Source organism: Plutella xylostella, chromosome 15 (genome assembly GCF_932276165.1).
Source record: "Plutella xylostella chromosome 15, ilPluXylo3.1, whole genome shotgun sequence".
Lineage (NCBI taxonomy): Eukaryota > Metazoa > Arthropoda > Insecta > Lepidoptera > Plutellidae > Plutella > Plutella xylostella.
This window is the reverse complement of record NC_063995.1, coordinates 1,469,004-1,487,680: the sequence shown is the minus strand read 5'-3', so window position 1 is coordinate 1,487,680 and position 18,677 is coordinate 1,469,004. Positions and strand designations below refer to the sequence as shown.

Sequence of the window (18,677 nt, the reverse complement as noted above, 5' to 3'; positions counted from 1 at the left end):
GCTTTCTGTGTTATAAAATCATAAACACAAGTGACGTTTGACTCAGTTGGCCGCTGGCCTCCAAAGAAGGGTCACGTCGGTTTAGGCAGCACTGACAGCTCGCGATCTTATCGTGTACAGATACAAAATCACTGCACATTGGTTGTCATTGCACTTTTTCAACTTTTATGACACCAACATAATTTGATTTGAAATTGAGGAAGCATAATTCTTCCAGTATATTCAATACATTAAATTAAATTAGATAGTGTGCAATATTCTCGTGACATTACAGTCTCGTAAAGGTCTGATGAGGAGCAGGAATATAGCGAATGGATCTAAGTGATGACAATACGCACGAACATTAGGTTAGGGATCAAAAATACAGTCTCTTGGTGCTGAAGGGCTAGTACGGGGCGCATTTAAGACGTGGTAAGAGTTTTGCATCGCGTTCACTCATATCGCACAGCCTCAAGAGCGAGCGAGACGGAGAACTCTTGTCACGTCTTAATAGTGCCCTGTGCTACAGGGCCTGGTTGAGGTATGGTCTCGTGAGGATCTGATGAGGGCAGTAACACGGTGGTGGCTCAATTTTATTTCAAAGATGTTAATAGCTAAAAGCATCGAGTTTGGGCTATTAAGTATGTTTTTCAGAGAGAGAGAAAGAGATTTTGTTTTTCCTCTGGATGTGTTAGGTTTACTGGGTTTACTAAGTTCATTCTGTTAATGGCATCAAGTTGTTATGTGTTCTTAAGTATTAACAAAATGCTGTTGATTCTCCACGAAAATGTAAAAATAAAAATAAAATAAATAAAAATAAATTCGTAACGTAAAATTGTCAATGACGGAATTTCTTCTATAGACAGTAGCCACAAAAAAAACAAACGATAGGTGGCGTGATTTGAAGATAAAGATACATTTTTTCGACACATAGACAGCAACAACAAAAAAAATACAGATTTAAAGAAAAGAAACACATACTTATACAAAACAACAAAGAAAAAAAAAGGATAAACATCAAAATAACTGGAAAAAATATAAGCCCCAATTTACTTGTGTGGGACAGGGAGTACCATAATATTTTTTTTGGGGTACTCCCCATCTATGCGAAATATAAGCTTGATATCTTTACCCGTTTCTGAGAAAAAGGGCGGTGACAGACAGTCAGTCAGACAGACGGACAACAAAGAGATCCTATAACTGTTGCTTTTTTTCTTTTGACGTTCGAAACCCTAAAATTAAGTAAAAATATTATGCTGCCAAAAAATGTACTTACAGGTATTGAAAAAGCGGTATATAAACAAATTATACCAGCAGAGGGTTCACCATTTAGCTGAATGTTACTTAGAAAACGGCCTTGAGTGGCGGTCAAGTTGGTCCCCGCCTGCGATACTTTCCATTAACATTGGGACTCGTTTTCATGTTTTTAGCGTACAGTCAGGTTTTTAGTTTTTTATAATTGTATTTTTTTATTTGTAACTTTTTAGTTGTTTTTATTGTATGAAATTTTACGTCGGTAGGTAGTTCATGATCATTTTTTATTTCAATAATTTTGGTGTTGTTATTTAAATACCTTCAATATGCATATTTTTGTAATGTGAAAATCAAGTCCTTTCATTTGATACCTTACACGGCAAAGTTGAATTATTATTTTTTCGATCATCACGTTATGTCCTTGTTGGATAAATATATTTAATAAAATAAATATTATATAGGTTTTTGCTCACGTGATGGTTCAAGGTCCAAAGCTCGGCGTGGAGGGCCCTCCCGATGCTTGAGTAATCCGTTTTAATCTTGAGGTTCTCACACACAAAATCACATGTCCACTTATAATCGTATACACAAATATAATGCCTAATAGCAGCTGGTAATATTTAACCGAAAATACAAATATTGCGAATATCGAGACCGCGCCGAAATACAAGAGCAGATAACCCGACGAGAGGCTGCCAACGACTGAGTAGACTGTCAAAAATAAAAGAACCTACCCACATACAAATATAAGAACCTACCCACATACAATTATTAAAGTGTTCGTCGGTACCGAACAGTCCTCAAGAGGGCGCTATGTACATTTTAATGGAACGTCACATAGCCTATAGCCATCGCGCCATCAATACGCTTCTAACAATACCTCATACATCAAAATCTATCAAGCCACCACCAACAAAGAAACAAACAAACATACATATATACATACATACAATCAAAAAACATTACCCTCCTCCTTCGGCAGTCGGGTAAAAAGGAGTAAGACAGGGGGTCATTCTGAACTTTTGCTCTACGAGTTTTGGAAATTAACAAAAAAAAACCTTTTTCATAGAAACTTTGTTGGACATGTGACTTTTTACCATGGAAAATGAATATTTTTTTTCGCGAATTTGCAAATCTCGTAGAACAAAAGTTGTTCAGAATGACCCCTTGAGTCATCCCCTTTTGGCTTAGTATAGCCCTTTTGCGACACTATGTATTTACTTTGCTTTGTCGTCGGGGTTCAGTTGGCTGGAGGATGCCCGAAACTTATTATGTACACTTTAATACTTTTAGTTACCTTTCTACAAGTAAATACCACATTTGTTTGAGAAAGCTAATCGGGTTCCGAGTATAGAGTAAAGTGGCACCCCTATTAATTTCTACTCTTTCCTGGTGCCTACCAGTGTAAGTAAGAATTATACTTACTTACCCTAAAATCACCCAAAATGTACTTGAACATAATTGTCAATAAAGTTGGCGAGTAAAAGTTTATCGACCCACTGTGCAAACTTACATGTGTGCGTGTCACTGCGTGTGCTGTGTGAAGAGCATTGAAAACCCAAAATTGGCGCGGCACGTCACCCTGTACGGGCCCTTAAGTAAATTCAGTACCTAATAATAATAATGTCCTCCTAGCCGAATTTCGACTACGGCGGCCAATCTCAATTGAGATCAGCCATCTACGCAGGAGTATATTATAGTGCCCAGGTGTGTGCGCAGTACACAGGAGCACTCTCTGTTCCATCACTCTCATAGCCCAATGGGACGGATCGACCGACACGACTGGAGAGAGCTAGGCGCAGGACCGACTGCTTTACATGCCCATCCGACAGCATGGATCGTTTCACTGTTTCGGACAACAGGTGATCAGCCTTCTATGTCCTAACCAAACTTAGAACCACAATTTAGAAACACAAATTGATGGTCCCACCCGGGAATCGAACCCGGGACCTCTGGGTCATGAAGCGAAGCTTCTACCACTAGACCACAGAGGCAGTTCAGTACCTACTCGATCAGTGTCAAAAGTATTACTATAGGGTACCAACGTATTTCCGAGATTTTAATCTGAATATCTGTGTATGTTCTGTGTGGGAATATGAGTTTTGCTTCGTCTTCTCTGTCTTCCGTCCCTTTAGTAGGTGTTATATTATAGTTTCTTACGCAAACACTGTTTAGACCTGCATTTGCTCCTTCATTAAGGATTTCTTACTTTTCTTGGTAATTTAATAAACCCCAAATATGTAAGTACTTATGTAAGTTTGTGTCTTAACTTTTCAGCAATTGACTGTGCCAAGGAAGGTAAGAAATCCTAAAAAAGCGAGTGAGACTCGCTTTTCTATGTTTAACTTTAACCCAGCTACTTATTTACTCATTATGATTATCTACTCTAAACATAAGTCCGTCTGTACAATATTGTACATACCCAACATTGTACAGGTCATGTGGATATTTCGCGATTCGCTTCGCCAAATACAGCAATCATTCAAGTATCATTTAAATTTTGTTAAAACTTTTGTTTTCTGAATGGCTTTGTTTTACACTAGTCTCAGTCGCCATTAGGTTTATTAATATTTACAATGAAAAATGGTAGTTTATGTGTAATATTATAAAGAAAAGACTTTTTACTATTTATAGTAGTGCTTATTTTTTTGTTATATTGACTCAGACCGGAGAATTCCATGTAGAACGATAAAACAATATTAAAACTTGTCGATAGCATCGCAAAATGTTCACATAACCTAAATTTTATCGCGTTTTGTTAAAATATGTAACTTATAAACGAGCTCTCTTTTTACGTAAAAAAATATTGTTGATGTTTTCGGCTGTGTGTAAAATTATAAATTATGATAAATATAGACTTTAGCAAAATAAATTAATAACAAAAATAGTTTTGGAAAATAATTTTACTCTTAGCTCGTTTGAGTTTTACATGTGAAGGGCTATTAATGTACTAAATAAATTTTAATGTTTTGTTTAGATTGAGGTATTATATTTCTATCAGTAATAAAGTGAATTTTGTCAATGGACTGAGTATAACATTTTTATTTCAAAAGCCTTTTGGTAATTTTGCGACGCTAACGATTACATTTGTAACTTCCAAGTACTACCATTTTTCGTTGTAAATATTAATCTCTATAAATAGGTAAACACTATAAAACGATAACCGATTTAAAAAAATATGTCGCTTTGTCGCATAAAATACCCAATCACTAAACAGCTGATTTTGTACACGTCAGTTAGATCATTAAGATTTCATAACATCAGTATCCTCAACTCCTTCAAAATACGAAAGAAACAAAACACAGACAAGTAAACTCCCTCAGACGCGAAGGAGCTCAGTGGAGACGCAGACGTGCGCGGGGGGGAGCGCGACGGAGGGGGCGAGGAGCGTGAGGAGCAAGGGGTCCACGCTGCATCTGCAGCGGTGGATGACCCAGCTGCCCGAGTCCGAGGAGATGGACCCACCAGACCAAGAGATGGAGGTAAAGACAACAAAAGCTCCTCTTGTATGTGTAGTAATAAAAATAACCTTTGAGGTAACAAAATACTATATGACCCACAGACGTGGAGCGTTGAAGAATTGCGGAAGAGGTCAAAAGAGTTAAATCTTTTGGATGTGGCGGAACTGATTCCGTCAGCTGGTGACAAAGGAACTTCTCCTGGTGAGAAAAAAGACGTAGACAGAAGTCCCTCAAAAAGCAGCAACTCTGGAAGCCAAGTTAGTATTTAGATAGCTTAGTTAGAACAAGTTGCTTTTTGTCTTTATAATTGTAAAGGTATTCAAACGGGCTCTTTATTTCAGATCACTGTTCGAACTAGTCCAGTAGTAGTTGACACCATCCCAGTATGCCGACAGTGCCATAAAAAGTGTTTGTCTAAACCCAATAGTCCTTTAGTTTCCCAAAGAGAAACACCAGTACCAGAGAAAGGAAAGAATGAAGTATCACCACAAAATTCTAGCTCCAGTAAATCTAAAAGCCCTTGTAGTGCCAGTTGTGGCAATTATAAAAACAGACACTTATTAGAGAGAAAAAATGCAATAAGATTGCGCCCTGAAGACGTCCCAAAAGCGGCCTTAAAAGTCATAGACTCTATCGAGCAAAGTCAGAGAATGTTAAAATCTACTTCTTACGATCTAAAACATGAATCCCCTGTACTGAGTAGATGCATATCTAGAAGTCCTCATAATAAAAGCCAATTGGAATTAAGAAATAACTATTTACGATCACCCAGCCCTTCATCAAGCAGTAGAAATAATAGTCCCCTTTCAACTAGCCACACCACCTGTAGTTCGATGGTATTTAATTCTAGTTCCAACGATCTTAGAATGTCAAGTTCTAACATACCAAATCAAGTACAGTGTGTGATAGCACAAGAAAAATATATAAATGAAGTAAAGTGTGTAGAGAGTATAACACTAACAAAAAATAAAGGAAACTCGTTACATCGCAATTTGCCGTCACCTTCATCTGTAAGAAAGGAACAGATAACTAGACAAAAAGCAGAGAATGTTTTGAATAAAGTATTAGGTATGAATATCATAACCAAAAGAGAAAATGTTGGAACTTGTTTGAAATCTATGTCAGTATTCTTAAACGATGACTCTTTGCATGACGATGACTATAATCCTAAAGTAGAGAGCCGGATGAGACGGTCACCAAGAATGGGTGTTTCAGCTGTCAGTAAAATGAACGGAGACATTAGCAAAAAGACTGATAGGTATGAAGATGTAAATGCAAACACCCGAAACAGCGAAACTTCGGATGATGAACTGGAGCTAGGACCGTTAATGTTAATGGGTATGATTTTTCTTCTTAAAATAATGAAGCATACTTTTTTCAAAAAGTTCATGTTAACTTTACTAAAATTTAAATTTTAGGTTTATCTGCAATAAATCCCGCAACCCATTTGATGCAAGTAGACCCTTTCAAACGATCAACCTCTTATTCGAATACACTAGTGCAATCAAGACCTGGAAGCCTTGGATCGATAAAATCGGAGTCACCTGTGCCTAATATAAGTGTTGTGCCACCTACCCCAGATTTTAATTCAATAAATAAGACTGTAAGTATTTTATTCATTATTGAGCCTTTTTCTAGGTAGTTAATCGAAAATTCAATACCACATTTTAATATTACAGGATGTCCACATAGATGATTCCCCAGATTCTCCAGATTTGCCTGAAGAACCTCCCTATGTTTCCCTTAAAAGGTAAAATCTAGATTCATATTAAGTATGTATACATACACCATAACTTCTTACTAACATAATGATTATACTTTTGTTCGTCCATAGATACGGTACTCTGTCAAGCTTAGAAAGGTTTCCTTCAGATGAAACTGACGACGGAAATGTACCAATAAGACTGAATTCAGAAGAACCTGACTCGGCCAGAAATGGGACAGGTAATGACCACTTATAATCAAGCCGGTTAGTAATAAATAAACGCTCACGAGCAATTAAAACGTTCCAGTGACATTAGCACCGAATTACTCCTAGATGGAAATGACTAGCTAAATGACGCCATCTGCAATGCTGAACTACCTACATTTACCAGCTATTACCAACGATGATTGAAGCTGATTAAACGTTATTACATTCACAGACGCATCTGCAGCTGGTGCTGGTGGCATCATGGGCTGGACAGCTCGAGCTGGGTCATTTGTTGTAGAAAAAATGAACATTTTTAGTTACACTGAAAGTGTACCTAATACTTCGCAAGCACTGAAACAACCATCTTTCTTAGAAAGGTAAATCACCACTTAGTTAAGTACATATAAATACCAAAATTTACGAGAGGTTTAACCAAGATCTTTATTATTCTTTATGGTAAAATTATGTGTTTAACAATTGTTAATTACGTTTGTCACGTTATTTCATATAATTTTCTGTGCATAGGTTTTCTGAAGGATCAGAGGATAAGCTACGATGAGTACGTGTGGTATCAAAATAGTAGTATGAAATATTTTCAATGTTTTTTTTATGGAGAGTCTTACTTTTATATTCTAGTGCTAGTTTTTAATGTTAATCACAGACATTTAGTGTCATTTTAACTATTTATATGATAATTTGCTAGCAAAATTATGTATAAGGTTTAAGTCCTAAATCTCAATTTTATTAATAAGTAGTTTATAGTAGTTACAATCAAATTACAAAGGTTTTTTTTATCAGAAACAATGACATTTAGAGTGAACAATGATAATGCTAGTGTAGTTGTAAAAGTATAATGATGTATTAGGTACATTTTATGTATTTTTAGTTCTTTCAAACGTTGATAAGAGAGTGAAATACCTACTTAACTAAAAGTTGTATTGGATTTGAATTTTAGAGACTCAATGAAGTAGTTCTTTTTTAAATCTAGTATTATATAGATAAGAAATGGAATTAAAAAATTACCTAGGTAATAGCTAATATAATTACTATACATATTGTAATAATAACTTATGTAGTGACCAATGTAAACGATAATATGTAGTAAATGTATAACGTATATTAACTTCCTTGTCAAGGTGTTTGGGTGTCAGTGACTGGAAGGCAGCCCTGGGTACAGAAGAAGGCTGTACAACAGAAACAGGGGAAGGCAGTGGAGCGAGTGGAGAAGACGCGTGGGGCACTCCATCATCGGGAGATCTGTCTGACAATCTACCCGACTCTGAACATGGAACTTTATCCGTGAGTATAAATTTACAGTGACAGACTAACGTCCAAATTGATAAAAATCTAGGATTATTCGTCCATTCATTCCAAGTCTTTAACAGAATATATTATGTAGAGAAATGGATATAAGAGATAAGAATTACGAATTATAACAGCTACTTTGTTTGTTACAGTCACCTACAAAGTCTTCTTCCTCGTATGCTGGCGATGATGACACAGAGCTGATGATGGATGAGCTACTCATGGCACCAACTATAACTGGACCAACCACCTTACGGCCACTATTGCCAAGGTAAATATTAAATTTTACAATGATTTTCTACCGCTTTATAAATTAGCAAAAAATCACGCACCACTTCAGTTGCAAAAACAAAATAGGTGCCTGTGCTGAACTCAGTTTTACTTAGCTTTATACTTGCATATATTCCAACACTTATTATAGAATTTAAAATATTTTTATTACGTATCACGTTGGTTTCACATTTCACAGACTATCATTAAAGTGAAACGTAGGGATATTTTCAGGAGGCGTTTGGAACCCTTGATGGAAGAAGAATGCTCAGATAGTGGCAGTGAAGACAACAAACCAACTCCAACCAATCCCGAGGAACAGGTGAATATTTACTCTAATTTGCATAAGTAGAATTAAAGTAGCTAGGGTTACATACTATTCCCAAATATTTCTTATTGTTTGAACCCTTGTAATATTCCAGTTGAAAAAAGCTTGTAAGATATACTGTGGTTCCATTTTATGTAGGTATAATCCCTCCGTCCGTATGCTATGTTGATAAATGTAGTTATCATATTGTTTCAATTAATATGCAAACTTATGAGTATAAACTTTATGCACATATTCTCATAATATGTTTATAATGCGTACCTTATATTTTTTACAACCCAACCTGTAGTTTAAGATCTAACAATGGCGTAAGTAGGTAATTATGATATCCCTAGATCTATTTAATATAATTACCAACCATATATCATCTATATACCCAAGTAAAATATTTATTTACAGAACCTTTAAACTGTAGTTTTAAACCTTTAAATTAACTGTCGTATATCTTTGTACCAATGTGCATAGCATGTTGTGCCCTATGCAGTTCGAATTATGAATCCATGGATATTAGCATGTCTGACGCATGTACATGCATTTGATAATATGTGTTATTGATGTTAAATGTTATTAAATACTGAAAATGGATAGTCTAGACAGTAAATACTACTTGCTCATTATAAACAATATTCATCTTTAGCTTATGAAACAATGTTCAAACAATTTAATTTAAAATTTGATTGGTGACCATTTTATAATAAGCTGAAATATCACTTTTTCTAACTAAGAATACCTACCTAAGTAACTTTGCATACTATAGTATTTTTTTTTATTTACACAACAAAGGCATAATATGCCGATGCCGTAGCAAAAAGAACATCCCTGCACCAGAAGTTAGTCATTTTATACTTTTAATTAACGAGAGGTAGATACTTTATACTACACTGTTTAACAATTGATAATTCGGTGAATGGATAAAATCCAAAACAAAACCAAAGAGTCCGGGGTCAAAATTTCCGGGTGGGTTATTGGCTAGGTTGCTAGACTAGGTGATGTCTCACATTGTGACTGGTCCGCTGGTGCGGCGCTTGGCGCAGGGCAGCGCGCGTGGCCGCTCTGCTGACGTCTGCTGCGTCGCGCCGCCCCGACCGTCCTCTGCTTTTCTAACAGGTAACACGTCATTTCTATCTCTTGGTGTGCTGTTTAAAGTGTCAACTTGAACGGTTTTTTCATCCCTAAGATTGTTAATTATTGCGGTAATGATTAGAATGAGCAGATATTTTGTATGGTCTGTTAAGGTTTTAGTTCAAATTGACAGTTTATATAAAAATAATGAATTGTTTTGTGAAATTGGTGTTGTGAATGTGTTATGATGAAATCTTTATTAAGTAATTAGTTGACTGTGAAGTGATTAGTGAAGTACACGATACAGACAAACACACACGTTCTCATCGTGATAACACTAACAGACATGTTGACGGCAAAGAAGACCACTTTTGTCAAAGGTGAGAGATGTTAGCAATGAGTTTCAATGTATTAGATCCTGTAAATCAGACCCCAGCACGATGCATGAATATTTCAAGATCACAAATCATGGAATTAGCCACATCGGTGGTGAAGTCTTCTATGCTCTGTGTTCAAAACTGACCTATAGTACTTTTTAGTTAATATGTTAAACACAATATTCAGTCGTAATATTTCGATGTTAGTATTGTAATCTGCTTGTAACTTCGATTGCATGACAAAAATATTCTAATATTGAGCACTCGTTCCCGTAGTTAACCTATATAATAATTATTATGTACCTATCTTATGTTCGAACACCTCTAAACTATTACTCAATACATATTCATACATTTCTTATTGCTTATATTATAATTAAACACATATTATATTCTTCTAATATTTAGAAGCACATCTGCGTTTAGTCGTCTCCGCGTATCTACCCTTATATTTACTTTATTTATCTTCTTCTTCTCCAAAATACCTATATAACTGCAGGCCCAATCAACTACCTATATTCTCTTCTCTGATTGTATATTGTTTTCTTCGAATGAAAAAAATATATACAGGGTTATTGGTAAGTAGACCGGATCCTTTCAGGAGGTGATAGAGGAAGGCATTTCCAGTCGATTGAACCCAATAATGCATTATCCTAAACTTAACCATTTCTAAGATATTTAATATTTAAGGTTTTTTTAATTTTTTGCCAAAATTTTATGCTTAAAACCGAAAATAAAAAAAAACTAGCCACATTTCAATATTTTTTTGGTTGTTTTGCATAAGTAACATCTTAATAAACTAATTAAAATAATCAAATCTGCATTATTCGACTTAAATTAGACATAATATCTCAAAATAGTTAAACATTTTGAAAAAATATTCAAAACGCAAAAACAAATAAATTAAATTAAAAAAGATTTTCATATGACATTTTTTTGTGCACTGCAGCTTAAAAACATGGTCAACTAATAAGCTTTCAAACAAGATGATTCAATACCAAATCGATTAAGGTATCACCAAGATATGGCCAAAACAACCAGAGAAAGCGGAGAAAACTGAGCAGAGGTTTCCATACTAAAGTTAACAGGACTGAAAACAATCATACTTTTTACCTTTAAATTGGGCTAATTTTGTTAGTTTTCCTGTTGAATTTTGTCCGTCTGTGCTGGTTGTTTTGGCCATATCTTGGTGATACCCTAATCGATTTGGTATTGAATTATCTTGTTTGAAAGCTTATTAGTTGACCATGTTTTTAAGCTGAAGTGCACAAAAAAATGTCTTATGAAAATCTTTTTTAATTTAATTTATTTGTTTTTGCGTTTTGAATATTTTTTCAAAATGTTTAACCATTTTGAGGTATTATGTCTAATTTAAGTCGAATAGTGCACATTTGATTATTTTAATTAGTTTATTAAGGTGTTACTTATGCAAAACAACCATAAAAAATATTGAAATGTGGCTAGTTTTTTTTATTTTCGGTTTTAAGCATAAAATTTTGGCAAAAAATTAAAAAAACCTTAAATATCTCAAAAATGGTTAAGTTTAGGATAATGCATTATTGGGTTCAATCGACTGGAAATGCCTTCCTCTATCACCTCCTGAAAGGATCCGGTCTACTTACCAATAACCCTGTATATTCAACATCTCTCACTAGCAACGTGCCTTAAAGGCCACAGGGATAGACAAAAACATACATAAGCCAAAACAAAAGTCTTTACCATATAAGAGCAACTGACGTTTTGATTAATAAATTTGATGCGGTTATTGAAGAAAAAGACACAACATACTTCACAGGCACAAAATAAATAATTCACTGTTAATTTTGAACCAGTGCGGTTTGTATTAACCCAGTGCGGGTGTTCGCAGGGGCAAGGGACGGGGGTGCGGACGGCGCGCAGCTACCAGCAAGCTTTGTTGGCGGCGCCGTGAGAGGCAGCCCCGACCGGACGCCAACGAACGAGGTGCCTTCGATGCTCTTACCATCTGGTGAGTATGAAGCCACTGATAACGGATTACTGCTGAAGGATAAATGGTAACGGAAATACATACGGGCACAGTTAAAGTAGACAACAGGAATCGATAGTAACTGTAGTAACTACTAAATTTTTCACAATATTTGACCACTAACCACACAGTCACAGCATGCAATGAGCATTAGTTATTCCTTAAAGCCAAAAAGATAAAAAGATCACATTGGTGCAGTCATTTGTTTACAAAAAGCTCTGTTGGATTTTGGATGTCCCCAAGTAATGTCTGCGTCTAGTCTCAATAAGACTCTTGCGATCTCCCCATTTTATGCTTCCGTCCTGAATCATTCGGAAGCTTTGCTTCTGTCCAGATTATTCACTTCTTCGTCTTGGCCACCATCTCATATTGGAAGTCGGCAATTTTTGGCCAATTCTCTCCCATGATACTGCTGCAAGATTACACGTCTCTGGATCAGCTATGTCTGTTTCAGTTTCAAGAGAATGTGCGGAGGCGGCGGCAGCTGGTGCCGCTGCTGCCGCTGCCGCCGCGCGTCGGGACTCGGCCAGTTCAGCCAGCACGCCCTCCACACTCGACCGCACCACCATCCACAACCCGCCGGAGCCAACTCCGGAGTCACACGGTAAGCGCTAAGGAATTATTAAAGCATCTATAGAGCCCTTGAAGACTATTTGAATCACCTCTGAAATGTCCATTATCACTGACTAATACAGTAAAATTGTCTACTGCTACTTAAAGCCCTAACCCATTGGAATATCACAGCACCCAGTCCTTAGCCCCCTTAATTCAGTTGCCGCCTAAGGTAGTCCAAGGGCAGCATCTTCTGCAACAATCATTCGGGAATCGCATTCAACAGCTACTACCTTATTTTTGTAAACTCTATCCTCCATCAAAAATACTAACAACTTGTTCATCATACCCTCAGCATCAACGGACCCTCCGGCTACGGAGCCGGCGTCGCCTACGGCCGCGGCCACGTCTGGCGATGCAGCCCCGCAGCTGGAGCGCCTGACACCTCGAGCGGAGATGAGACTAGCTCTGGACCAGGGGAAGGATATGCTAGCCGACCAGGAGGTATCTTGGGTAAGTGGCTCTTTGTATTCCGATATTTTCAATGTTTCGTATCGTTATAAGTATGCTTTGTGCTCCAGAAGGGACTAAAACTGATTCACTTGCTTTTGCCTTTATCTTACCCGAAGTCTGTATCAGTTTTCCGACATAATCCTTAATCATTATGCTGTACACAGGTGGTTTATCCTCTCGTAAAGGGAAATTGTCCAGTCCATCCGCAGCATTCACTTTCAGTACACCTCCATTTAACCCTTGTGTTTCTCCAGGGTGGCGCGTCAGACCACTGGTCGTTTCGCGCGGCGTGCCAGCGGTCGCTACTCCGGCGGGTGGCGAGCGCGGACGCGGTGACGGTGCACGTGGCCCCGCCGCCCCCCGGGGCTCCGGCGCGGCCCTCGCGTCCAGCGCATCGCACCGCGCCACATACTACTTCTCACAGTTCTGTATATGCTTGGAAGGGTGAGTTGACTCTTTGGTGGTCTTGGGGTTTATTGTGGTCAATACTTTATTGCCACAAATAAAGTTGAAGTTAAGTAAGAATGTGTGGTCATCTTTATCGACCCTCTGATTTTCATAACCATAGGTTTCACCGGCTAAGCCCTCGCCTTGTCATGCTGAAGATTCATTCCATCTCCGTTAGCAATTTTCTAAGTTTATTCCTTGCCGAAACTTCTGCGTCTGTGCGGTTTTAAACAATGTCTTCGTCCTATTTCTTGTTGGTATTGAAATAATGTGGTCCATTCTTGTTTCAGTTCCGGAAAGCGAGAAGCCTATGGAGATGGAGAGCCTGGCGCGAGTGGAAGCTCAGACGATGCGTTCGCGGACGCACTCTCTATGCCAGAACGGGAAGATGTGAGTATCTTTAATCCTCAAACTCTAAACAACCTTTAAAAATATTAAAAATGAGTTTTATCCGTTAAGGAGTGATGTCCTCCACGACGTATCCGTCGACGGCGACACCGAGCTAGTTCCGGGCGTGTGCTCGACAGTGGCTGGCGTGTAATCATCATGAAACCTTTAACCGTTTCTGAATTACTGAAAAAGTCATCGCTAAACATCACCCCATGTTCCCTCTTTCTGATGAGCTAACCTATCACCTTTCACAGAATGGGGTTCCTCCGACGACGAGCCTCCTCGGATAGCCCCCGCCGGGAGCCGCTGTTCGGCACCCCCCGCCCCTTCTCCCCCCGCCGTACTACTGTGAGCAACAACGGCTATTACAAGATATGCTTTGTCAATGGTTATGTCTGAGCACCGCCGCGCTTCTTTCTGCCATTTCCTTTGAGCAGCTAAGCTTCTGCGCTGAACTGTGTATTGGTGGTTGGGGAACCTTCTTTTACACTTGCCCTAGTTGAGAAAGGTTTGGAGGCTCTGTCCTGTGGAGCCTCCTTTCTATGTGTAATGTAGACTTTGTTATACCTAAACGCACTTTTTGTTGCTCATTATGAGATCCTCAAACCCGCGGGACGGATCGGATACGTTTTTGACGTCGATAAATTAGGTTGATAAGTGTTCCACCAACCACAGCGTCGTATTTTTCGCGTATCGCGATGTAAGTGACATTAATCTACGTCGATAACGGCATTGTGCATCGGGGACTTATCAGATAAGTTTTAGACAAGTTCAATTACGGGTAAAGTGAAAAAGAAGGGAGATATTGGAGCACAAATCATACTTAGAGCGTGCTTATGCAGTGGCCTAAAAGAAAGTTCTTTCATAGTGGAATTAGGGATTGAAAATGAATTTTTGAATGAAAAGTGTAGAGTAGCAGTAATAATTTAAATTATTATGTTGATAATATTGGATCTTATATGAGTAAATCAAATTGTATGAAAGAACTTGCTTACCTTAGTTCGTAGGGAAGTTTTAACGCCATCGCCAAATCTTTTTTATAATACTTATGAACTTTCAAAAAACTTATAAAAAATAAGTTTATTAAAATTAAATAAGGTATCAAAAATTATGTTAAGAACCTATAAAGAGCTGAAAGTGTTATCTATTTTAAGAAAAGGATAGCCGTTGAGCAAGCGAATGGTTTTTAATTTTTTGGTTGTTCCGTATATGACGTATACACCTACTTACTTTATATACTAGTATGGGTGTTTTCAACAACTTAAAGGCAGCAATTACGTAAAAAATCCCTTACTTGAACCTCTTTTATAAAGTTTAAAACTAATAAAGAAACTGTTTTAGTTACTTAATAAATATTATTAAATAACTCTATTAAAATTAAATATACTTGCTTATTATACAAAATTATTGTCAATTTTATCGTCAATATATTTATCTTAACTTGTTATAGTTTGAGGTACACTTTTGCCGCAAAAATGTTAACAGGTATGTACTTTGTACTACTACCTACTTAATAACGATGTGTTCTAAACATCAATAACGTTACTTAAGTACCTATAGATAAATTAAATTTTACACCAATTTGTCAATATTGCATTGGATATTAGGTATTATTAATTAAGTACTTACATAAAATTTTAGAAAAATATTTCCTTATTTTGAAAGTAGCGCAACGATATTATTACTTAATCTTTACTTCACACTATCCTATGGGATCTAAATTAGTGGTGAAGCCTAGCTAACCTCTCCCCATATACTTTCAAATTGATAACCTTGTCAATCTAACAAACTGTCAATGTTAAAGCAGTTTGTGAGATTTAAAAGGTACAGTATAAGGCAGATAAATCTGACCCCTCTTAGAAGCATTATTACTATGAGAGGGGGGTCAGGTTTCTCTGCACATGACCGTACAAAAGCAGCTTATAAAAAAAGCTGACAGTAGGGGAACCCGGGGTAAGACGGGGTCGCTAAGGGAAAATAAAAAAAACAACAAGTATTTATAACCACAACGTTATCAATTATTTATGGCTCATTAGAAACTTAATGAAGAACACTTTGGCACAGCTTTTGCCAAAAAAGTAATCATTACAATTGACTTATTTTAAGAAATGTGAAAAATGGGAAATAAACCATCTTGCCCCGTGTACGGGGTAAGATGGGGTAAGAATACTATGTGGGGCACAAAACAGACAAAAAACACTTCTTCTGTGTTTTTATCGTAAACACCAGCACCTACAGTGTGAGCCCAACGCCTGCACCTTTGACATCGGACCCAATTTTTCTTAGATTTAAAGTAGGACTGTTGATACCCTTACAGCAGAGGTAGTCACAGTTATCTTCGTTGTTATTCTTTTCGTAGGCAGTATCTGCTTTGTGTTTTTAGCCAACTTCCCTGTAGCCCTTTTAGAGTTCTTCTCCAATGTCAAATATCGGGTTGGAGAAAAAAAAACTTCACCAAGCTTGATCCATACACCATCTTGCCCCTCCAAAATTACCCCGTCTTGCCCCACGTTATATTTTTGATAAAAATAATTCATTAAAAAAAAACTTTCAATGTTAAAGTGATTTTGCACACATCTAAACAAAGCGTACCAAACCTTAAAAAAAACATACAATTACCAAAAATGCCACTGTTTTACTTTGAGTTGTGACGTTGCTTTTACCGGTCAAAAATAACATGGACACTACGCAAAAACAAACAATTGAGCTATCACAAAAAACGCACGCGCTCACACCTGCAGCCACTGGCGCACTAAAGTTCAATCATTTAAGCCTTTCTATTGGCTAATTACTCATATTCCTAAGATGTATAGTTTTGCATATATGTGGGTGGCCCCGTCTTACCTCGCGACCCCGTCTTACCCCGGGTTCCCCTACCTATAATTATTTATGATTGCGGCTTGATCACTATTTAGAGATCCACCTGTATTTTATAGGAAAAAATCGTCCTTGTTTAATCTTATAAATAATATTCAGCATTTAGGAATTACACGCTTAATATTTGTTTTGTCTGTTTTATAAAATTTACTGTCCGTGTTAATATGGCAGAATGATTTGTTAATGAAAATATATTTATAGTAAAAAAAGTCACCTTGCTTTTATTCTTCACATCCTACGTAGATACGGCTAAGATCGATGGGGATTGTTCATATAAAATTATTATTACTTAACTCTCAACAAGGTTTTATTATTTAAGATTTTTTTTATACCTAGCTTTTAACTTCGGGAAGGCTTTTACATAGGCAGATGACGCCAGACATAACGTTATTTTGCTGTGCATAAATAGGTACTGAATCGTTAATCAGTTAAGTTTTTACCAATTAAAATGAACAATCTTTATAGATCCCATGTTTATTTATTTAAAAATGTATTCATCTTACGTTAATTTGATTTATTCAAGTATGCACTCTCAGTATTTTTAGTCTTAATACTTACTTAATTTGTAAGGGACCTTATCTACAATACCTACAGCAGTAATGGCTCTAACTCAGGTGAAAATTAAAAAAAAATAAGTTTGCCAGTTTTTAAACTCAATCATAGGAAGCAGCACAAAGTTACTCTCTTGAATATAGAGTATCACTTAAATAAATAAACTTATAAACGTAAGTTAGCTAATCACAGCGCTACATTTCATACTCACGTTTTGGTCACACAAGCTGTCTTTGAAATACAATTCAAAGGTAAGTTGATTAGGTATAGGTAAGTTCATTCGGCACAGGTAAGTTAATTCACTACATTCGATGTTTTTGCTGCCTACCGTACACATGATGCTAACCTTTAAAACACAGGATATTTTTTTTATCATTCAACTACAAGGCACACGTAAACTATATGTACGGTGAGCTGCATAAGTCGCTATACACTACTGTACCTTGTCAAACTGACGAACTGTCAATGTTTCAATGAATTGATAGGCGGTTTCAGATTGACAAGGTACAAAAGTGTATAGCTACTTATGCAGCTGACTGTACCTAAATTAACTTATTTTTTATTCTACCTATTAGGTATTGCATAGAAAAATTTGTAGGTACAATCTTAAATCTTAGGGCTAACTTTTGCCTTTTGCTTATTGCTGTTCGGCTGTTCGCTTTGGCCTCCGTTTGTTTGTTGAATGTTAACATATTTTCCATAAAAATATTATTTATTCTCTTCTCTAGACAGCCGTATAGAAAGTGAAGCCTGTTTCCCATCTTACAGGAGAAACAATTTGAGAAGAGGTTTTGGAAACAGGTGATGAGAAGACGGGAGTCGTGCGGCGCCATCAGCCAGATATAGTGGGTGAGTCGCAAGTGACTCGCCACACATTTGCCAATAGTGACTGTATTTGAAAAACTGCTTATTTTGGTCATACGTGTGCTGGAAAATTTGTAGTTAGGTGCTAGGTATAAATTCGAGCTGAAATATTTACATTTAGGTAGTTACCTAAGAAGTAAAATGTTATAGTTATATGAGCTGCTTTATTTCTTTTGGCTGCCAGAAAGTCGTAGCACAAATGAATATAATCATTATGGTAGAAATAATCGCTACTTAAACTGTAAAAGAAACAATGCCAAAACTAATGAAGATCAGTACCTATCTATCTTACTGCTACTTTTACTTATACTTAATGTGAAATGCCAAAAAGTTATTCAGAAGGGACCTACTTAAATTATATTTAAGGATTTCATATCTTAGATAAATCAAAGATAGGTTATTGTATATGGTTAACCCTTGATAAACGAAAGAAGGCAGAAAGCCTGGCAAGGAGCGTAAGACACGCACGTCAGTACGTGACAAAAGTTTTCATCGCGCTCACTCAAGCGTCTCGAGAGCGAGCGACGAC

At 36.9% G+C, this 18,677-nt stretch overlaps 1 protein-coding gene across 6 annotated transcripts in view; it reads left to right on the top strand.

Moving 5' to 3' along the window:
* The window catches only part of LOC105393719, a 46,980-nt gene extending 28,734 nt beyond the window's left edge, over window positions 1–18,246 (top strand). Inside the window, exons 16-33 of one of the 6 annotated variants that reach the window (XM_048626082.1) lie at window positions 4,557–4,715; window positions 4,796–4,951; window positions 5,036–6,032; window positions 6,113–6,297; window positions 6,374–6,444; window positions 6,529–6,638; window positions 6,839–6,983; window positions 7,743–7,905; window positions 8,064–8,182; window positions 8,416–8,503; window positions 9,544–9,616; window positions 11,816–11,935; window positions 12,408–12,557; window positions 12,861–13,018; window positions 13,273–13,462; window positions 13,756–13,855; window positions 14,110–14,203; window positions 18,053–18,246. In XM_048626082.1, coding sequence (XP_048482039.1) covers window positions 4,557–4,715; window positions 4,796–4,951; window positions 5,036–6,032; window positions 6,113–6,297; window positions 6,374–6,444; window positions 6,529–6,638; window positions 6,839–6,983; window positions 7,743–7,905; window positions 8,064–8,182; window positions 8,416–8,503; window positions 9,544–9,616; window positions 11,816–11,935; window positions 12,408–12,557; window positions 12,861–13,018; window positions 13,273–13,462; window positions 13,756–13,855; window positions 14,110–14,203; window positions 18,053–18,130 — 3,156 coding nt within the window. In that variant the 3' untranslated portion in view covers window positions 18,131–18,246. Of the gene's footprint in view, window positions 1–4,556; window positions 4,716–4,795; window positions 4,952–5,035; window positions 6,033–6,112; window positions 6,298–6,373; window positions 6,445–6,528; window positions 6,639–6,838; window positions 6,984–7,742; window positions 7,906–8,063; window positions 8,183–8,403; window positions 9,203–9,543; window positions 9,617–11,815; window positions 11,936–12,407; window positions 12,558–12,860; window positions 13,019–13,272; window positions 13,463–13,755; window positions 13,856–14,109; window positions 14,204–18,012 lie in introns of those variants that run through there. The other 5 variants (XM_038108124.2, XM_048626083.1, XM_048626086.1 and 2 more) reach the window with 5 other exon arrangements.
* Window positions 18,247–18,677: the final 431 nt, after the last annotated feature.